The sequence below is a fragment of the Rattus norvegicus genome, chromosome 3 (genome assembly GCF_021556685.1).
Source record: "Rattus norvegicus strain SHRSP/BbbUtx chromosome 3, alternate assembly SHRSP_T2T, whole genome shotgun sequence".
NCBI lineage: Eukaryota > Metazoa > Chordata > Mammalia > Rodentia > Muridae > Rattus > Rattus norvegicus.
The window spans coordinates 91,646,924-91,670,730 of NC_141536.1; the positions used below are offsets into that span (position 1 = coordinate 91,646,924).

Consider the following 23,807-nt stretch of genomic DNA (forward strand, 5'->3'; position numbering starts at 1 on the left):
AAAACCTCTAATAATTGGAAGTCTAACCGTATTAAAAAAACAAGATCAAACACTCACTTCTGCTAAGAAACATATTTCACTGGAAAGAACTATAGAATAAAAATTTGGAATCAACGAATCCAATGACCAGAACCTGAAAGCATGCTGGGAAGTGGTTCTATTATGTGATAAAGTAGAGTTCAAACCCAAATTAGTGAGATGCTGATGATAGCCATATTGGTGCTGTGGAGATGGCTCAGCAGAGAAGAGCACTGGCTGCTTTTCCAGAGGGTCCAGGCTCAGCTCACAGCAACTACATGGCAGCTCAAAACCTTCTGCAACTCCAGTGCAAGAGGATTTCAGAGCCCCCTTTTATCCTTGGTGGCACTAGCAATGCTCGTGACATACAGACATACATAGAGGCAAAACACCCATTCACATATAAATTACAACAAAACCTTTAAAGGCCACATTAATACAAAGAACAATTCATCAAGAAGATACAATTGTAAATATATATGCAGCATATACTGCATTTCTAAATTTCATAAAGCAAATATTAATTGGTATAGATGATGAAATAGATCCAACAGAACATCAGTTATGGCTTTAGTACTCCCACTTTCTGAGAGATCATATCTTCAACCATAAACAGGAAACAGAGAAAGCACGTTAGAGAAGGACAAGGCCGTAAACTTGCAAAAATCCATTCTATATGATGCACTTCTCTCATGAAGACTCCATCTCCTGGAGGTCCCATCACCTTCCCAAACAGTGCCAGCAGCAGACCACTGAGTGTAAATACGTGAACCTGTGAGAGGCATTTCAAATTCCAGCTACAACAGTTTGCTTTCATTTCTAAGATGGATTCAATTGGCCTCTGGTTTCTTCAATACCAATTGTTCACTAAAGAGTTTATTATTTGTCTTTAAAAGCATATGTGGTTTCTGTTCTTTCTGTTTTGTTTTGTTTTGTTTTTCTACTATGGTGTGGTAAGATAAATAAAATTAATCCAGTTCTTTTCCATTTGTTAGGATTTGCCTAATTTGGGGTTCTTTTAGAAAAGGTTCCATGATCTACTAATCAAAATGTCCTAGTCTCCCTTTCATTAGGAGATACATAACTACAGAAAGGGGAAAATAAAAGGATCACAGAGTGGAGGCAGTTCAGAAAAGGATAGCAGAGTCTAAGTGATTTGAGGAGAAAGGGAAAAGTCTGGGCTCTGGGGATTTTAATCAGGAGGGGAGAATGCTATCAATACAGAAGGAGGGGATGGAGGAGAGGAAATAACAATACTCATGCATGACCAAGTCATAAGGAATCAGCATTATCCATTTACCTAAAATTAATATATACATACAATTCTATGTGCATACACATACATTTATAGTTTAAATAAAATTTTCCAATCCCAGCTGGCTGATGATGCTCCTCCCAAGAGCAAACCAGCAAACACAAATCCCAGTTCTAGGGATTCTTGGTCAAACATCACAGGCAGTTGTTGGAGCCTTTGGTTGCCTTCCAAAGGTTGAAGATAACTCCCGACTGCTGAAGACAGCATGTCGTTTTCTACACAGGTCCCGGAGGATCCATACTGGATATGATTTGAAAGCCGCCTCCCTGAGGACTAGGTTTCATAAGTACCACAAGTTAGAATGCAAGCTCTAAGGAAGTGAAGCAACCAACAGTCCTACCCAGCTACGATGCTAGAGAACCATAATAATGACCAGGACGGCAAAATATACCTAAGGTAGAACAGAGCACACAGTCAACAGCTCTCTAATGGGCTTGAGGCCAACTAACAAGAGCGAAATCCTGCTTGGTACTTGGTAAGGGAAGAATCTGCAGCAGTAACTCAACTGAACAAGTGCAATTCTTAATTTCTTTCTAAATCTATTTTCATGTCCACAAACAAGCACAGCTCTTATCACTTATCAAGGGAACTTCTCTCTGCAACAGAGACCATTAAAAACGTATCTAGAAATAAGATCATATATAATTAAAAAGTTTCCATACAGAGAAGGAAATAGCAGAGTAAAGATACTGCCCACTTTAATGGATAACAGTTTTTACCCACTATGTATCTGAAAAGGCGTTAATATTCAGAATCTATAAAGAACTCCAAAAGTTAAAACACAGCAAGCAAACAAGAATCAAACCCCAGAAACCCCAAATCATTAAGTGACCTAATAAACTTAATAGACAAAGACTCTTTAGAGTGGAGGTTCAAGTGTTAGCCTACATTTCCCCTAGGTTTCAATCTGTCAGCCATCGAATTTCCTAGACAGAAGGGCTGCACTTGCCCTAGATGCTCAATCACAGCTACACTAGGCTACAAATGTGACAGCCTTCTGAATATACCCAGTTCTCCTTTATTAGCTTTTAATAGAAATGTTTATACTTCAGATATACTATCATATATATTATTTGTTGTTTGCTAATGGTTATTTAGGTTATTTTCAACCTTTCACTATTTAAATTGTATAAACAGCTCTTACATATTTTATAGCTGAGTAAATATATCCATAAAGTAAATTCTGAAGGATATTAAAAGATTATCCTCTACAGAAGCTATATTTAAACTTTCTTTTAAAATTCTGTGTCTGTGGGTACAATGTGCTTGGGTACACATATGCCAAAACACATGTGTGGATCCTAGGGGTAAAGTTTGTGAAGTGGGTTCTCTCCTTTTACCTATATGTGAGTTCTGGGTATGCAGGCACAGGTTGTCAGGCCCACAGCAAGTGCTGTTACCTGATGGCCCAGCTTGCCACCTTTCTACCACGTGTGCTTTTACCACAAGGGATGAGAGCACACTTTCCCTCTACTGCTAATAAAGTGTCTTGACAGACATTTTAGAACACCATGACACTTATCACTGAACAGTGAGTGACAGGACAGTATTAGAGTTCTAAAGTACATTTCTCTTACTGTAACTAAAACTAGACATCCGTTTTGTATGTTGAAGAGTCACAAAAATTTTCTTTTCATATTTTGATGACATCAATTTAGTTTCTTGTTAATTTTATAAAGTTAACATATAAAAGGAGAATTAGTCCTAATTTTATATATGAGTACAAATACTCTTTAATTTGTAGTTTGTTCTTAGTTGTCTAAATTAAAGTTTTAAATCATGCTATTCAAATAAAATATATGTGTAAAAGAACAATCTGCTGTTACTTAACATGCACGTTTTGGTACACAGCTAATGCATGATTATTTGATGTTTGCTGACTGAATGAATAAATACATTTATTACTAACTATTAATAACTACATTGATTATTATTTACTATGTATCTATTAATATAGGTGATGAGCATACACAAGAAAACAAAAGCAGCTCTCTGTCTTCAGGAAGAGTCTCATGTGATGGAGGAGGCACCTGACAGTCAGTCATAAGATACTGTGATCGTATGAAGTAGGAAGCACTGGACTGCTTTCCTCATTGCTGTGACCAGCTATCTGACAAGAAGTAAAATAAGGGACAAAGGTTTTGGTATAGCTCAAAGTTTTTTCAAACAGTTAGACATGGTAGGGAAGGGATGGCAGCTAGTCACATTTGCTTCCATTGTCAAAAGGAGTAAGAAGAATGCCCATGTTCTATATATGTGCTTTCTCTTTTTTACAAGTTAAGCCTCCAGCCTATGGAATGATACAGCCATATGCAGACAGTTTTTCTCTCCTCAGTTAAATCCCTTTGGAGTCCTTAGTGTGTCTCCTAGGTGATTTCTAGATCCAGTCACATTGACACTGAAAGTAACCACTATAAATCCACCTGTATCGGCTAGTTTTATATCAATGTGATACAAGCTAGAATTAACAGAGAGGAGGATGCTCAATTGAGTAAATGCCTCCATAAGACCCAGCTGTAGAGCATTTTCTCAATCAATGATTGACATGGGAGAGCCTGGCCCATTGTGGGAGCTGTCACCTCTGGGCTGTCAGTCCTGGGCTCTATAAGAAAGCAGGCTGAGGAAGCCATGGGAGCAAGTCAGTAAGCAGCACCTCTACATGGCCTCAGCATCAGTTCCTGCCTCTCAGGTCCTGCCCTGCTTTAGTTCCTTCCTTTAATGCTTTGATAGTGAACTAGTATATAGAACTGTGAGTGAAATAAACCCTTTCCTTCTCAAGTTGCTTGGATCACGGTGCTTCATCACAGCAATATTAACTCTGACGAAGACACCATCTCTTACCAGCATAACATGCAAGCACGTCATTTCAAATATAATATTTCACCTGTGACTCTACAGTCTGATGTGCAGTCTCATAATACAAAATACATTTAGCCCATCTCTAAGAAGACGAAGTATTAATATTACTCAGAACTCAAATGCCCGAAAGTCTCCTCTAAAAGTCTAGGGCAAGTTTTTCAGAATTATTCCAAGGGCTTGCTACACAGACATGCTTGGCTCCATAGCAAGTTCAGGTATGCCCTGGATTTCATAGGATACCTCTCAGGACGAGAGGAGGAGACCATGTCTGCATGACTCTGTGCTTGCTGGATCAGTAAACTTCACATTTGGTGAAAGAAGTGCATTTGTAAATTCTAGAGGGAGTCTGCACGCTGACTTGCCTCCATCCTGGGTTGTAGCTGGTACCGCCAGGCTATCTTCATGTTAGCGTCTGCCTCTGGGGGTTTAGCGCTGTGTACATCTTCAAGCTCCTTTTTACCATTGTCATCAAGTAGTGGTGCAGGGAGTTCCTATAAACAGAATGACACATGACATGGCCATCAATGATAGAATTTTCCAATGCATTTTAGACATGGGTGCCTTATAAAATTAACTTAAGCACACACAAAATAATTTAGACTTTTCTTTTTTCTCTCCCTCCCTCTGTCCTTTCTGACAGATGTACTATGTAGCCCAGGACATACTTGAACGTGCTATGTAACCAAGGATAACTAGGAAATTATCATCTTCCTGCTTCAATGCCCTAAGTACTAGTATGAGTGATGGGTACCATCATGCCCAGGATTGTGGGGCTGAGGACTGAAGCTAGGGTTCTGTGTGTGCTGCAAAGCATTCTACCAACTGAGCTATAACCTCAGCCTTAATATAGATAATTATAGACCCGCGGATCCCGGCCCGCAGCAGCTCTCTGCTCCCAGACCCGGTGAGAGAGAGACCCAACCACCTGGTCAGGTGGGCACTCCTGAGGCTGCAGAGCAGAAGAGACCACCAACACTGCTCACCCCTGCCCACATCCCTGGCCCAAGAGGAAACTGTATAAGGCCTCTGGGCTCCCGTGGGGGAGGGCCCAGGAGCAGCAGGACCCCTGCCAGAGACACCGCTGGACCCTGAAGGAAACAGACCGGATAAACAGTTCTCTGCACCCAAATCCCGTGGGAGGGAGAGCTAAACCTTCAGAGAGGCAGACAAGCCTGGGAAACCAGAAGAGACTGCTCCCTGCACACACATCTCGGACGCCAGAGGAAAAAGCCAAAGACCATCTGGAACCCTGGTGCACTGAAGCTCCCGGAAGGGGCGGCACAGGTCTTCCTGGTTGCTGCCGCTGCAGAGAGCCCCTGGACAGCACCCCACGAGCAAACCTGAGCCTCGGGACCACAGGTAAGACCAAATTTTCTGCTGCAAGAAAGCTGCCTGGTGAACTCAAGACACAGGCCCACAGGAACAGCTGAAGACCTGTAGAGAGGAAAAACTACACGCCCAAAAGCAGAACACTCTGTCCCCATAACTGACTGAAAGAGAGGAAAACAGGTCTACAGCACTCCTGACACACAGGCTTACAGGACAGTCTAGCCACTGTCAGAAATAGCACAACAAAGTAACACTAGAGATAATCTGATGGCGAGAGGCAAGCGCAGGAACCCAAGCAACAGAAACCAAGACTACATGCCATCATCGGAGCCCAATTCTCCCACCAAAACAAACATGGAATATCCAAACACACCAGGAAAGCAAGATCTAGTTTCAAAATCATATTTGATCATGATGCTGGAGGACTTCAAGAAAGACCTGAACACACTTAGGGAAGCACAGGAAAACATTAATAAACAAGTAAAAGCCTACAGAGAGGAATCGCAAAAATCCCTGAAAGAATTCCAGGAAAACACAATCAAACAGTTGAAGGAATTAAAAATGGAAATAGAAGCAATCAAGAAAGAACACATGGAAACAACCCTGGATATAGAAAACCAAAAGAAGAGACAAGGAGCTGTAGATACAAGCTTCACCAACAGAATACAAGAGATGGAAGAGAGAATCTCAGGAGCAGAAGATTCCATAGAAATCATTGACTCAATTGTCAAAGATAATGTAAAGCGGAAAAAGCTACTGGTCCAAAACATACAGGAAATCCAGGACTCAATGAGAAGATCAAACCTAAGGATAATAGGTATAGAAGAGAGTGAAGACTCCCAGCTCAAAGGACCAGTAAATATCTTCAACAAAATCATAGAAGAAAACTTCCCTAACCTAAAAAAAGAGATACCCATAGGCATACAAGAAGCCTACAGAACTCCAAATAGATTGGACCAGAAAAGAAACACCTCCCGTCACATAATTGTCAAAACACCAAACGCACAAAATAAAGAAAGAATATTAAAAGCAGTAAGGGAAAAAGGTCAAGTAACATATAAAGGGAGACCTATCAGAATCACACCAGACTTCTCGCCAGAAACTATGAAGGCCAGAAGATCCTGGACTGATGTTATACAGACCCTAAGAGAACACAAATGCCAGCCCAGATTACTGTATCCAGCAAAACTCTCAATTAACATTGATGGAGAAACCAAGATATTCCATGACAAAACCAAATTTACACAATATCTTTCTACAAATCCAGCACTACAAAGGATAATAAATGGTAAAGCCCAACATAAGGAGGCAAGCTATACCCTAGAAGAAGCAAGAAACTAATCGTCTTGGCAACAAAACAAAGAGAATGAAAGCACACAAACATAACCTCACATCCAAATATGAATATAACGGGAAGCAATAATCACTATTCCTTAATATCTCTCAATATCAATGGCCTCAACTCCCCAATAAAAAGACATAGATTAACAAACTGGATACGCAACGAGGACCCTGCATTCTGCTGCCTACAGGAAACACACCTCAGAGACAAAGACAGACACTACCTCAGAGTGAAAGGCTGGAAAACAACTTTCCAAGCAAATGGTCAGAAGAAGCAAGCTGGAGTAGCCATTCTAATATCAAATAAAATCAATTTCCAACTAAAAGTCATCCAAAAAGATAAGGAAGGACACTTCATATTCATCAAAGGAAAAATCAACCAAGATGAACTCTCAATCCTAAATATCTATGCCCCAAATACAAGGGCACCTACATACGTAAAAGAAACCTTACTAAAGCTCAAAACACACATTGCACCTCACACAATAATAGTGGGAGATTTCAACACCCCACTCTCATCAATGGACAGATCATGGAAACAGAAATTAAACAGTGATGTCGACAGACTAAGAGAAGTCATGAGCCAAATGGACTTAACGGATATTTATAGAACATTCTATCCTAAAGCAAAAGGATATACCTTCTTCTCAGCTCCTCATGGTACTTTCTCCAAAATTGACCATATAATTGGTCAAAAAACGGGCCTCAACAGGTACAGAAAGATAGAAATAATCCCATGCGTGCTATCGGACCACCACGGCCTAAAACTGGTCTTCAATAACAATAAGGGAAGAATGCCCACATATACGTGGAAATTGAACAATGCTCTACTCAATGATAACCTGGTCAAGGAAGAAATAAAGAAAGAAATTAAAAACTTTTTAGAATTTAATGAAAATGAAGATACAACATACTCAAACTTATGGGACACAATGAAAGCTGTGCTAAGAGGAAAACTCATAGCGCTGAGTGCCTGCAGAAAGAAACAGGAAAGAGCATATGTCAGCAGCTTGACAGCACACCTAAAAGCTCTAGAACAAAAAGAAGCAAATACACCCAGGAGGAGTAGAAGGCAGGAAATAATCAAACTCAGAGCTGAAATCAACCAAGTAGAAACAAAAAGGACCATAGAAAGAATCAACAGAACCAAAAGTTGGTTCTTTGAGAAAATCAACAAGATAGATAAACCCTTAGCCAGACTAACGAGAGGACACAGAGAGTGTGTCCAAATTAACAAAATCAGAAATGAAAAGGGAGACATAACTACAGATTCAGAGGAAATTCAAAAAATCATCAGATCTTACTATAAAAACCTATATTCAACAAAATTTGAAAATCTTCAGGAAATGGACAATTTCCTAGACAGATACCAGGTATCGAAGTTAAATCAGGAACAGATAAACCAGTTAAACAACCCCATAACTCCTAAGGAAATAGAAGCAGTCATTAAAGGTCTCCCAACCAAAAAGAGCCCAGGTCCAGACGGGTTTAGTGCAGAATTCTATCAAACCTTCATAGAAGACCTCATACCAATATTATCCAAACTATTCCACAAAATTGAAACAGATGGAGCCCTACCGAATTCCTTCTACGAAGCCACAATTACTCTTATACCTAAACCACACAAAGACACAACAAAGAAAGAGAACTTCAGACCAATTTCCCTTATGAATATCGACGCAAAAATACTCAATAAAATTCTGGCAAACCGAATTCAAGAGCACATCAAAACAATCATCCACCATGATCAAGTAGGCTTCATCCCAGGCATGCAGGGATGGTTTAATATACGGAAAACCATCAACGTGATCCATTATATAAACAAACTGAAAGAACAGAACCACATGATCATTTCATTAGATGCTGAGAAAGCATTTGACAAAATTCAACACCCCTTCATGATAAAAGTCCTGGAAAGAATAGGAATTCAAGGCCCATACCTAAACATAGTAAAAGCCATATACAGCAAACCAGTTGCTAACATTAAACTAAATGGAGAGAAACTTGAAGCAATCCCACTAAAATCAGGGACTAGACAAGGCTGCCCACTCTCTCCCTACTTATTCAATATAGTTCTTGAAGTTCTAGCCAGAGCAATCAGACAACAAAAGGAGATCAAAGGGATACAGATCGGAAAAGAAGAGGTCAAAATATCACTATTTGCAGATGACATGATAGTATATTTAAGTGATCCCAAAAGTTCCACCAGAGAACTACTAAAGCTGATAAACAACTTCAGCAAAGTGGCTGGGTATAAAATTAACTCAAATAAATCAGTTGCCTTCCTCTATACAAAAGAGAAACAAGCCGAGAAAGAAATTAGGGAAACGACACCCTTCATAATAGACCCAAATAATATAAAGTACCTCGGTGTGACTTTAACCAAGCAAGTAAAAGATCTGTACAATAAGAACTTCAAGACACTGAGGAAAGAAATTGAAGAAGACCTCAGAAGATGGAAAGATCTCCCATGCTCATGGATTGGCAGGATTAATATGGTAAAAATGGCCATTTTACCAAAAGCAATCTACAGATTCAATGCAATCCCCATCAAAATACCAATCCAATTCTTCAAAGAGTTAGACAGAACAATTTGCAAATTCATCTGGAATAACAAAAAACCCAGGATAGCTAAAGCTATCCTCAACAATAAAAGGACTTCAGGGGGAATCACTATCCCTGAACTCAAGCAGTATTACAGAGCAATAGTGATAAAAACTGCATGGTATTGGTACAGAGACAGACAGATAGACCAATGGAATAGAATTGAAGACCCAGAAATGAACCCACACACCTATGGTCACTTGATTTTTGACAAAGGAGCCAAAACCATCCAATGGAAAAAAGATAGCATTTTCAGCAAATGGTGCTGGTTCAACTGGAGGGCAACATGTAGAAGAATGCAGATCGATCCATCCTTATCACCCTGTACAAAGCTTAAGTCCAAGTGGATCAAGGACCTCCACATCAAACCAGACACACTCAAACTAATAGAAGAAAAACTAGGGAAGCATCTGGAACACATGGGCACTGGAAAAAATTTCCTGAACAAAACACCAATGGCTTATGCTCTAAGATCAAGAATCGACAAATGGGATCTCATAAAACTGCAAAGCTTCTGTAAGGCAAAGGACACTGTGGTTAGGACAAAACGGCAACCAACAGATTGGGAAAAGATCTTTACCAATCCTACAACAGATAGAGGCCTTATTTCCAAAATATACAAAGAACTCAAGAAGTTAGACCGCAGGGAAACAAATAACCCTATTAAAAAATGGGGTTCAGAGCTAAACAAAGAATTCACAGCTGAGGAATGCCGAATGGCGGAGAAACACCTAAAGAAATGTTCAACATCTTTAGTCATAAGGGAAATGCAAATCAAAACAACCCTGAGATTTCACCTCACACCAGTGAGAATGGCTAAAATCCAAAACTCAGGTGACAGCAGATGCTGGCGAGGATGTGGAGAAAGAGGAACACTCCTCCATTGTTGGTGGGATTGCAGACTGGTAAAACCATTCTGGAAATCAGTCTGGAGGTTCCTCAGAAAATTGGACATTGAACTGCCTGAGGATCCAGCTATACCTCTCTTGGGCATATACCCAAAAGATGCGTCAACATATAAAAGAGACACGTGCTCCACTATGTTCATCGCAGCCTTATTTATAATAGCCAGAAAATGGAAAGAACCCAGATGCCCTTCAACAGAGGAATGGATACAGAAAATGTGGTACATCTACACAATGGAATATTACTCAGCTATCAAAAACAACGAGTTTATGAAATTCGTAGGCAAATGGTTGGAACTGGAAAATATCATCCTGAGTGAGCTAACCCAATCACAGAAAGACATACATGTTATGCACTCATTGATAAGTGGCTATTAGCCCAAATGCTTGAATTACCCTAGATCCCGAGAACAAACGAAACTCAAGACGGATGATCAAAATGTGAATGTTTCACTCCTTCTTTAAATGAGGAAAAAGAATACCCTTGGCAGGGAAGGGAGAGGCAAAGATTAAAACAGAGACTGAAGGAACACCCATTCAGAGCCTGCCCCACATGTGGCCCATACATATACAGCCACCCAATTAGACAAGATGGATGAAGCAAAGAAGTGCAGACCGACAGGAGCCGGATGTAGATCGCTCCTGAGGGACACAGCCAGAATACAGCAAATATAGAGGCGAATGCCAGCAGCAAACCACTGAACTGAGAATAGGTCCCCTATTGAAGGAATCTTAGAAAGAACTGGAAGAGCTTGAAGGGGCTTGAGACCCCAAAAGTACAACAATGCCAAGCAACCAGAGCTTCCAGGGACTAAGCCACTACCTAAAGACTATACAGGGACTGACCCTGGACTCTGACCCCATAGGTAGCAATGAATATCCTAGTAAGAGCACCAGTGGAAGGGGAAGCCCTGGGTCCTGCTAAGACTGAACCCCCAGTGAACTAGTCTATGGGGGGAGGGCGGCAATGGGGGGAGGGTTGGGAGGGGAACACCCATAAGGAAGGGGAGGGGGGAGGGGGATGTTTGCCCGGAAACCGGGAAAGGGAATAACATTCGAAATGTATATAAGAAATACTCAAGTTAATAAAAAAAAAAATCAAAAAAAATATAGATAATTATAAACCAGAAAAGGGTATCCTCTCAGAAATAAAGTTTAATTTTTCCCATGAACTAGGAGTCATAAAAATCTGACTTTCTATATTCATAAAAATCAGCTGCTACTATTATAGCAAGAATATATATATATATATATATACATATATATATGCAAAGTCTGGAATCAGCACTTCATATTACATGTAATTATTGCTATGTTTGCTATGAGGTAAAATAAAGCATTGTACAATCTGTTCACTAGTGTATAATTCTAGAATTCAAAAACTCATTCACCAAAATAACAGATGAAGTAACACTGAAGAATAAATACATTTTTTCCCCAGATGGAGCTGTTGGACTTTGTCCCTGCAAAGACTTTACTTTTTTTTTTTAAACTGGATATTTTTTTTAATTTACATTTCAAATGTTATTCTCTTTCCCGGTTTCCTGGACATAAACCCCCTATCCCCTCCTCTCCCCATCCACCCCTCCTGCCTAACCACCCCAACATTCCCCTACACTGGGGGTCCAACCTTGGTGACCAAGGGCCTCTCCTTCCATTGATGCCTAACAAGGTCATACTCTGCTACATATGCAGTTGGAGCCCAGGGTCATTCCATGTAGTCTTTGGGTAGTGGTTTAGTCCCTGGGAACTCTGGTTGGTTGTTATTGTGATTCTTATGGGGTTGCAAGCCCTTTCAGCTCTTTCAATCCTTTTTCTAATTCTTCCAATGGGGGTCTGGTCTTCAGTTCAGTGGTTTGATGCTAGCATTCGCCTCTGTATTTGACTTGCTCTGGCTGTGTCTCTCAGGAGACATCTATATCCTGTTCCTGTCAGCATGCACTTCTTAGCTTCATCAATCTTATAGTTTTGGTGGCTGTATACATATGGACCACATGTGGGTCAGGCTCTAAATGGGTGTTCCTTCAGTCTCTGCTCCAAACTTTGCCTCCATATCCCCTTCTATGAATATTTTTGTTCTCCCTTTTAAGAAGGAGTGAAGCATCTGCATTTTGGTCATCCTTTTTCTTGAGCTTCATGTGGTCTGTGGATTGTATCTTGGGTAATTCGAACTTTTGGGCTAATATCCACTTATCAGTGAGTGCATACCATGTATATTTTTCTGTGACTGGATTACCTCACTCAGGAAGATATTTTCTAGTTCAGTCCATTTGCAAATGAATTGCATGAAGTCATTGTTTATGATAGCTGAGTAGTACTCCATTGTGTAGATGTAACACATTTCTCTATCCATTCCTCTGTTGAAGGGCATTTGGGTTCTATCCAGCTTCTGGCTATTATAAACAAGGCCACTATAAACATAGTGGAGCACGTGTCTTTGTTATATGTTGGGACATCTTTTGGGTATATGCCCAGGAGAGGTATAGCTGGATCCTCAGGTAGTACAATGTCCAATTTTCTGAGGAACCTCCAGACTGATTTCCTGAATGATTGTACCAGCTTGCAATCCCACCAACAATGGAGGAGTGTTCCTCTTTCTCCACATCCTCTCCAGTATCTGTTGTCATCTGAGTTTTTTAATCTTAGCCAACCTGACTGGTGTGAAGTGGAATCTCAGGGTTGTTTTGATTTGCATTTCCCTGATGACTAAGGATGTTGAATACTTCTTTAGGTGCTCCTCAGCCATTCGGCATTCTTCAGCTGTGAATTCTTTGTTTAGCTCTGAACCCCATTTTTTAATAGGGTTATTTGTCTCCCTGCGGTCTAACTTCTTGAGTTCTTTGTATATTTTGGATATAAGGCCTCTATCTGTTGTAGGATTGGTAAAGATCTTTTCCCAATCTGTTGGTTGCCGTTTTGTCCTAACAACAATGTCCTTTGCCTTACAGAAGCTTTGCAATTTCATGAGGTCCCATTTGTCAATTCTTGACCTTAGAGCATAAGCCACTGGTGTTTTGTTCAGGAAATTTTCCCCAGTGTCCATGTGTTCGAGGCTCTTCCCTACTTTTTCTTTTATTAGTTTGAGTGTCTGGTTGGATGTAGAGGTTCTTGATCCACTTGCACTTAAGCTTTGTACAGGGCAGTAAGAATGGATCGATTTGCATTCTTCTACATGCTGACCTCCAGTTGAACCAGCACCATTTGCTGAAAATGCTATCTTTTCTCCCACTGGATGGTTTTAGCTCCTTTGTCAAAGATCAAGTGACCATAGGTGTATGGTTTCATTTCTGGGTCTTCAATTCTATTCTACTTATCTACCTGCCTGTTTCTGTATCAATACCATACAATACAGCTTGAGTTCAGAGATGGTGATGCCCCCAGAAGTTCTTTTATTGTTGAGGATAGTTTTCACTATCCTGGGTTTTTTGTTATTCCAGATGAATTTGCCAATTGCTCTTTCTAACTCTATGAAGAATTGAGTTGGAATTTTAATGAGGATTGCATTGAATCTGTGGATTTCTTTTGGCAAAATGGCCATTTTTACAATATTAATCCTGCCAATCCACGAGAATGGGAGGTCTTTCCATCTTCTGAGATCTTCAATTTCTTTCTTCAGAGACTTGAAGTTCTTCTCATACAGATCTTCCACTTGCTTGGTTAGAGTCACACTGAGGTATTTTATGTTATTTGTGACTATTGTGAAGGGTGTCATTTCCCTAATTTCTTCTCATCCTGTTTATCCTTTGAGTAGAGGAAAGCTACTGATTTGTTTGAGTTAATTTTATACCCAGTCACTTTGATGAAGTTGTTTATCAGCTGTAGTTCTCTGGTGGAATTTTTGTGGACACTATCATATAATCTGCAAATAATGATATTTTGATGTCTTCCTTTCTAATTTGTATCCATTTGACCTCTTTTTGTTGTCTAATTGCTCTGGCTAGGACTTCAAGTACTATATTGAATTGGTAGGGAAGCGAGAGCAGCCTTGTTTAGTCCCTGATTTTAGTGGGATTGTTTCAAGTTTCTCTCCAGTAAGTTTAATGTTGGCTACTGGTTTGCTGTATATTGCTTTTACTATGTTTAGGTATAGGCCTTGAATTCCTGATCTCTCCAAGACTTTTATAATGAAGGGATGTTGAATTTTGTCAAAGGCTTTTTCAGCATCTAATAAAATGATCATGTGGGCTTTTTCCCCCTTGAGTTTGTTAATATAGTGGAGTACATTGATAGATTTCCGTATATTGATCCATTCTTACATTCCTGGGATGAAGCCTACTTGTTCATGGTGAATGATCATGTTCTTGGATTCACTTTCTGCGAATTTTATTATTTTTTCAATCATAAGAGAAATAGTCTGAAGTTCTCTTTTTTGTAGGGTCTTTTCTGTGGTTTAGGTATAAGTTTAATTGTGGCTTCAAAGAACAAATTGGTTAGTGGTCCTTCTGCTTCTATTTTGAGGAATAGTTTGAAGAGTATTGGTATTAGATCTTCTTTGGAGGTCTGATAGAATTCTGCACTAAACCCATTTGGTCCAGGGTGTGAGTGTGTGTTTGTTTGTTTCTTTGGGAGACTTTCAATGACTGCTTCTATTTTTTATGGGTTATAGGACTGTTTTGATGGTTTGTCTGATCCTGATTTAACTTTGGAACCTAGTATCTGTCTAGAAAATTGTCTATTTCCTCCAGATTTTCCAGTTTTGTTGAGTATAAGATTTTGTAGTAGGATCTGATAATTTTTTGAATTTCCTGTTTCTGTTGTTATGTCTCCATTTTTATTTCTGATTTTATTAATTTGGATACTGTCTCTGTGTCCTCTCATTAGTCTGGCTAAGAATTTATCACTGATACTTTTCTTGAGGAAATCAACAAAGTATCTGGAATAACGCTTCAAAGATCTATGCTTTAGATTAAAATTTAAGCACAAAATAGGAGCACCTTTTAAGAAGTAGGAAATTTCCCAGACCCTGAGTGTTAAGTGCTTGCTAAAGATCAATTATTTTATTTTTGGGCATGATCAGGGTTTGGATTTAGGTCTCCTGATGTCTGTCATTCTTTTTGTACTATACTACTGTTCTGAGAATACTCCGAAATGAGTCTGTGACTGCCATCCCTACATGTTCTAGTCATTATTGCTTAATATTTATAAATCAAATTAGTCAAGCTAAATTTAAATATCTCTCTCCTAAAATAAAGCATAATATTATTATGAGAGTATTGTGTAAAATATATGGTAGAATGAAAACCTGGATATCAGTGACTCTGCGTCAGAGGGATGGAAATCAGGAGTATTCTGGGTAAGACGCTTGCTGAGATGTTAACCTTTTCTCTTTTGACATGAAAATGCATTTAGAATGAGACTAGGACATTTTTTAGTACAAATTAAACAGAAACTGTAAATAAAGGGATAGTTTCTAACCTAGTTTACAGATACTGATTTCTCTTTTCTTTGTGGTGGTACAGAATTCAAAGACACATCCTCAGATCAACTGCATCTGGGATCAAAGTGTATGAGTAGTGGGTGAGCCAAGTACCAGAAACATCTCTTAGCACTGCATCAATCTGTAACATATTACCCCACTTGGTCTGTCTGAAGGTACAGTATTACTAACATGTATTGCAGGACATCTGATCACACTGTGAACCCTGACATTGTGTTGTTTTTTTAGAAAAAGCTATTTCTAGTTATGGTATGGTTCAGCCATAGCATACACATTTAATGCCTCTGACTGGAAATCAGATATGCCCTTAGACTCATCCTTTAATCCTAAACAATGAAGACAAAGTTAGTTTGTAGAAGGAAGCGCCCATGCTTCAAAGTGATGTGGCAGGCAATATGACTTAAGCAGAGAAATATTTGACAGAATAGGATCTGGCCACCTCTCACAGGAACAGAGAAAAAAGAGGCTACTTAAGAGAGAGCAGTGCATATCTGCACCCAGAACTGGGGCTGTCCCACAACCCACTGGACCCAAAACTTGCCTGCACAGAGCTGGACTGCCAGGAGTACTCTCACTCCTAAGCCCACAGGTGGGACCCCCCTTTTGCTCCATTGACTGTCCTAGGAGAGACCCGCCCAGAGTGCGTGGGACTCAAGAGCTACAGGGTGGCCTGGGACAGGACCTTTCGATCTCCATCTGCAGCTGTCCCACAGCACTCCAGACCCAAAAGCTGTCCAGGCGGGTGGTCTCCCAGGACCACTCTCACTCCTATGATCACAGACTCACAGACTCACAAGAGGGTCAAGTTCCAGTCAGAGACAGCAAGACCAGCTAACAACCAGAGATAAACAGATGGCAAGAGGCAAGTACAAGAATCTATGTCACTTGGCATCATTAGAACCCAGTTCTCTTACCACAGCAAATATCCCAGCATACCAGAAAAGCAAGATTTCGATTTAAAATCACATCTCATGATGATGATAGAGGACTTTAAGAAGGACATAAATAGGGGCTGGGGATTTAGCTCAGTGGTAGAGTGCTTACCTAGGAAGCGCAAGGCCCAGGGTTCGGTCCCCAGCTCCGAAAAAAAAAAAGAACCAAAAAAAAAAAAAAAAAAAAAAGAAGGACATAAATAGCCTTCCGATTTCCATCTGCACCCAGAGTTAACTCTGAGTCACAGCTCTCTGTACTTAGATCTCGCTGGAGAGAGCTGATCTTTCCAAGAGAGCTGACACACCTGAGAGCAAAGGTCAGACTACTACTTCTGCTCCAAGGGATCCGCCTGGAGCCCTGGAGACATGGGAACCAAGGAGCAGACTAGTACAGGATCCTTCTGGCTTCAGTCTGTGCCCAGAGCTGATCTTGTACCACAGTTCTCTGTACCCAAATCCCACCAGGAAAGAACTGGTCTCCCAGGAGTGCTGACACACAGACTTATAGGAGGGTGTGATAGTTTGCATATGCTTGGCTCAGGGAGTGGCACTATTAGAAAGTGTGGCCTTGTTGGAGGAAGTGTATCACTGTGAGGTGGGCGTGGAGACCTTCCTCCTAGCTCTTCCTAGCATGCTGAGGCTGTTCCTGATTTCTTTTGGGTGACAATGTAGAACTCAGTTCCTCCTGCACAATGCCTGTCTGGATGCTGCCATGCTCCCACTTCGATGATAATGGATTGAACCTCTGAACCTGTAAGCCAGTCTCAATTAAATGTTGTCCTTTATAAAACTTGCATTGATCATGGTGTCATTCACAGCAATAAAACCCTAAGTAAGACAGAAGTTGGTACCAGGAGTGGGGTATTGCTGTGATAGGCGTGATCATACTTTTGTTTGGAAAAACATGGACTTTGGATTTAGAAAGCAGTGGAATGCTTTAAATGGGGCTTAATGGGCTATCTTATTAGGAATGTAGACGTCTTTGTTACTGAGAATGGTTTGAATTGTGCAGGCCCTTGAATTGAGCAGGCCGGCCCAAGAAGTTTTAGAGGAAAAGAATTTATTTATGTACTGTAAAGACTGCTTTTTTTGGTGAAGAATGTGGCTGCTTTTACCCTTGTCTGAAGAGTCTGCCTGAGGCCAAGGTGAAAAGACTCAGATTAATTGCCTTGACAAAAGAAGTCTCAGAAATGCCCATCATAGACTTTGTTCTCTGGTTAAGTTTCATGAACAACATTTTAATGAAAAAAGGGTAGTTGAGAAAGGAAAAATCCAAAATATATGGTTTGAGTATTAAAGGGACACCCAGAAGTGAAATGGGGCTGAATCCTGTGTTCAAGAATATTAAATTGAATTAAGGGAGTAATGACTTTGGGGAAAGATCCCACCCAGCTAAGTTAGCTCCAGGCAATTTCCGTACAAACCATCACAGAGCATCAACACACTGTTAAGACAGCAAGACCAGCTAACACCAGAGATAACCAGATGGTGAGAGGCAAGTGCAAGAATATAAGCCACAGAAACCAAGGCCACTCAGCATCATCAGAACCCAGTTCTCTTGTCTGCAAGCAAGTCCTGGACACACCAATACATCGGAAAGGCACATTTAAAATCACATCTCATTATGATGTTAGAGGACTTTAAGAAGGAAATAAATAACTCCCTTAAAGAAATACAGGACAACACAGGTAAATAGGTAGAAGCCCTTAAAGAGAAAATACAAAAATCCCTTACAGAATTACAGAAAAACACAACCAAACAGGTGAAGGAATTGAACAAAACTATCCAGGGTCTAAAAATGGAAATAGAAACAATAAAGAAAGCACAAAGGGAGACAACCCTGGAGATAGAAAACCTAGGGAAGAGGTCAGGAGTGATAGATGCAAACATCACCAACAGAATACAAGAGATAGAAGAGAGAATCTCAGGGGCAGAAGATACCATAGAAAACATTGACACACAGTCAAAGAAAATGCAAGAAGCAAAAAAGCTCCTAACCCAAAACACCCAGGAAATCCAGGACACAATGAGAAGATCAAACCTAAGGATGATAGGTATAGAAGAGAGTGAAGACTCCCAACTCAAAGGACCAGTAAATATCTTCAACAAAATTATAGAAGAAAAGTTCCCTAACCTAAAGAAAGAGATGCTCATACTCATACAAGAAGCCTACAGAACTCCAAATAGATTGGACCAGAAAAGAAATTTCTCTCATCATATAACAGTCAAAACATCAAATATACAAAACAAAGAATATTAAAAGAAGTAAGGGAAAAAGATCAAGTAACATATAAAGGTAGACTTATCAGAATTACACCAGAGTTCTCATCAGAGAGTATGAAAGCCAGAAGATCCTGGACAGTTGTCATACAGACCTTGAGAGAAAACAAATACTAGCCCAGGCTACTATATCCAGCAAAATTTCAATTACCATAGATGGAGAAACCAAGATATTCCATGACAACACCAAATTTACACAATATCTTTCCACATATCCAGCCCTACAAAGGATAATAGATGGTAAACTCCCACACAAGGAGGGGAAACTACACCCTGGAAAAAGCAAGAAAGTAATTTTCTTTCAACTTACACAAAAGAAGTGAGCCACAAAAACATAATTCCACCTCTAACAACAAATATAATACGAAACAACAATCATTGGTTCCTAATACCGTTCAACATCAATGGACTCAATTCCCCAATAAAAAGACATAGACTAATGTACTGGATAAGTAAACAGGACCCAGCATTTTGCTGCATACAGGAAATGCACCTCAGTGACAAAGAGACACTTCCTCAGAGTAAAAGGTTGGGGAAAAAATTTCCAAGCAAAGGGTCCCAAGAAACAAGCTGGAGTAGCCATTCTATTATCAAATAAAATCGACTTTCAACCAAAAGTTATCAAAATATAAGGCAGGCCACTTCACACTCATCAAAGGAACAATCCACCAAGATGAACTCTCAATTCTGAATATCTATTTTCCAAATGCAAGGGCACCCACATTCATAAAAGAAAGTTTACTGAAGCTCAAAGCACTCATTGCACCTCACAGAGTAACAGTGAGCAACTTCAGCACCCACTCCCCTCAGTGGACAGATCATGGAAACAGAAACTAAACAGAGACACAGTGACACTAACAGAAGTCATGAACCAATTGGATTTAACAGACATCTGTACAACACTTCAAACTAAAACAAAAGAATATGCCGTCTTCTCAGGACCTCAGGGTACCATCTCTAAAACTGACCATATAATTGCATACTGCATGGCTTCTTTTCGGGAATGATAAAATCCTATCTAACAGTTTCCATAGTTAAACTACCTTTTTGTGCATAACAATAGCTAAGTAGTCATAACCATCTTGTTTATGGGTTCAAAATATCATTTTTAATCGGCTGGGAATGTCGTTCAGTTGGTGGGTGCTTGATTAGCAATCATGAAGCCCTGGCTTCTGTTTCCAGTATTACAATGAAAGTAGGTGTGGAGAAATATGTCTGTAACCCCAGTGTTCTGAGATGGAGCATCAAGAAAAGAAGGCAAAAATCATTCTCAGGGATGATATGGAGGCCACACTGAGCCTCATGAATTCTTGTCTCAAAAATGAAAAAAAAAAAAGAAAAATTTGAATATAAATTTAGGGCTTGAATAAGTGCTTCAGACTTTAGAAAGCAATCCCTAGATTGTTCATGTTAAATTTAGACTTCTGGAATACCATATCTCTCCACCTTAGAAGCCTAAATGACTTGCAGATTTCCCATCAGACGACTAAGAAATAAAGCAGAAATGAAAATCTAAGCTAAGATTCTAAATAAATTTCAACCTCTGGATGATACACATCACTCCGTAGCTGACAACATTGTTGTGTCCAGGGGGAAAGGTGGTAGAACACTAGCTCTTGTGTGTGCTCCTGTCCAAGCATGTCTCCCAGGAGTGCAGACTTCCTCTCCTGCATAGAGTTCTGCTTTCCTCTTGCCCTTTAACTTCCTTACTGGAAAGCCAAACCCTGCCCTTCTTTAAAAGCTGGCTACAAATGTAGGTCACTGGCAGCAGCACTGAAGTTTCAGTTTGCCATGAGAGCTCCAAGCTTGGCTGCCAGGAGAGGGCCTGGAATTCTAAATAAGTTCTCACAGAAGCCAGGGGCTGGGGCAGAGTCACAGGAGAGATCAAACCACACAATTGCAGCTCAACAGAATCAGTGTTAAACACCAAAAAGCATATAGATGGATATGTGGGAAGAAATAAAATGCTGACCAGGATGTGGAAGAAACCTTGTGATTTTGAGCTCTGCTTGAAAGGCAATGTCTAGTTTCTGTCAAGTTGATATATACAAATTACAGGTATAATAGTTTTAAAGAAATATAATAAATAATAAAGTAGATAAAAATGCATGGGGAAACAGTATTAATAAGATATTGAGCATATGATACAAAGACTGGATATAATTTATAATTATTCGGAGGTATTTTGCTTTCATTCTGAATCACTGCAATAAAAGTTTCTGTTAAGATAAAATTTTAGAAGGGTATATTGGACTCCTATGTCTTTTTACTTCTTTTTGCCATTTTTTGGCAGAAGAATGATGCCTCGATCTGAAATATTTTGCATTCTTTCCATTCAATCATGCAGTGAAATGAGCAGAGCACTGACACTTCTGTGCTGTCACACTTTCACAGTGTCTTCTTAATCATGTAACGAATAGGTGGTAAACAGAGACTTAAACATCTGAGCACCAAATAGTCAGAAGGAAAAGACAATTGTAATAATTCAAATGTTACATACATGCTTGGCAAAAATACTGCAGTCATTCTTAAATAACTAGTATACTTTATTTCAATTTAAACCAAAGAATCAAATAAAGTAGATTTATGATAAAAAGAGGCAGATTTAAATAAATGACCTCAATATTTGGGTAACATTTTTAGTATATAATATTTGCAATTTACTAAGATAGTAAAGTTTTTCCTTGTTAGTCTTAAATCCATGAGAAAGAATTATAAAGATTTTAATATTTTATTAAGTTACTTTATTATTAAATATTCTGTTGATTTATTAATTTATCAAACATGGTTTATTTTAAATAAAGTATTATTTATTCTGTGATGAGTCATAGTAATGTTATTTCTTTCAAAATTTGAAAGATCAATATATTAATTATGAAAAACCTGACCTTAATTTCAAATTCGAGCTACAAATTTAACAGTGCTAGGATGTTAAGTATATAGATAGGATGCTACAAGCCTTTCTAAAACATCAAATTAGGATGCTCCAGACAGTAGTCATATAGTCATCCTGATTACATATTTAAAAATTCGCCATTCAAGACCGACAGGAGCCAGAGGTAGATCGCTCCTGAGAGACACAGCCAGAATACAGCAAATACAGAGGCGAATGCCAGCAGCAAACCACTGAACTGAGAATAGGTCCCCTGTTGAAGGAATCAGAGAAAGAACTGGAAGAGCTTGAAGGGGCTCGAGACCCCAAAAGTGCAACAATGCCAAGCAACCAGAGCTTCCAGGGACTAAGCCACTACCTAAAGACTATACATGGACTGACCCTGGACTCTGACCTCATAGGTAGCAATGAATATCCTAGTAAGAGCACCAGTGGAAGGGGAAGCCCTGGGTCCTGCTAAGACTGAACCCCCAGTGAACTAGTCTATGGGGGGAGGGCGGCAATGGGGGGAGGGTTGGGAGGGGAACACCCATAAGGAAGGGGAGGGGGGAGGGTGATGTTTGCCCGGAAACCGGGAAAGGGAATAACATTCGAAATGTATATAAGAAATACTCAAGTTAATAAAAAAAAATGATTACTACCAGAAAAAAAAAAAAAAGAAGAGAATACAATCAAAGTATACTGTGTGACATTCTCAAAGACTCAATAAAAGCATTACATTAAGAACAAAAAAAAAAAAAAATTCGCCATTCAGTCTCACCAGAAGCAATCCTAGCTGATGTTGGAGATAGGGCATAACACATTTAAAAAACTTAAGTCAAAAATATATTGCAACAAACTAGAGGAAATCCCCTGTGCTCCAGACACTACACACGTTCTGCTGCATGAACATTACTTATCTGGCATGCCATCATGAGGGAATATGCAACTCAAGTTTTAACACTTAACTTGCTAGAAAATGAATAAGCATTTACTTCTGAACACTTTTAACATTCCACATATATATCAATAAATGACATTAAACTTATGAAACAAATGTAATATAAAATACTAGTATCTCCAACTTTCAAGGAGATCCTTATGTGCATATATTATTTTTATTACATGAAAAAAATTGCTGCTGAATATGAAAATTTTAACTAAAACATTCCTTAGGAAGTAAATTTTTTGGGGGGGGATAATATCCATTAGGTTTGAGATTACCAAGAAAATTCTTTTAGATAAAAAAGTTAACTACAAAATACTTTCACTGTGTGTGTTTTTTTTTTTAAAGATTTCACAACACCACGTATACTGTTCTATAGGATTTATTAAGGGGTATAATTTCTCAAAGCTACATCTTCCTGAAGGAGCTCTGACTAGAATAGGCATGAACATGTTCTCCAAGGATGATGGATAAATTGCTGGGTGGTTATATAATGTATCTTCGGCAGCTGATGAGGCTTTTTATCTCTTGTCTTTCAGTTATACAGTTTTAAGATAATTATGGTCTATAAGATTATCTTTCCCCTCTTTTTTGACCAGAAATATTTGCCTTGTTTATAGGTTTAAGAAATTAGAACTAAGCAATTACCACATTATATTCCTTGTATTGTATTTCTAAACACTGCTAATACCTTGATTTTGGTCACTCATTATTGAATCTTTAGATAAAAATTAAGATTTAAGTATAATAATAATTGCATTAGAAAAATTGAAATTCCAAAAAAATACTATTTAGAAAACCTACATACCTGTATATAACATCACAATTTATAATACAAAATATTTGTTTATTCTCTTCAGAGAGATACTAAAATATTTCTGTATTGGTATTATAAAGTATATGAAGAATTTAAATGTTTGGCACTAATACTATTACAACCCATTATATTTTAAACACATATAAATACTA

At 39.1% G+C, this 23,807-nt stretch overlaps 1 protein-coding gene across 8 annotated transcripts in view; it reads right to left on the bottom strand.

Moving 5' to 3' along the window:
* Elp4 (elongator acetyltransferase complex subunit 4) overlaps positions 1–23,807 on the bottom strand; it is a 222,973-nt gene that overhangs the window by 147,694 nt on the left and 51,472 nt on the right. For all 8 annotated transcript variants that reach the window (XR_015683419.1, XR_015683418.1, XM_087654482.1 and 5 more), the window contains exon 4: positions 4,555–4,683. Coding sequence is in view for 6 of the 8 variants with exons in the window: in XM_087654482.1 (XP_087510608.1) it covers positions 4,555–4,683 (129 nt within the window). In the remaining 2 variants the exon portion in view is untranslated. The remainder of the gene's footprint in view (positions 1–4,554; positions 4,684–23,807) is intronic.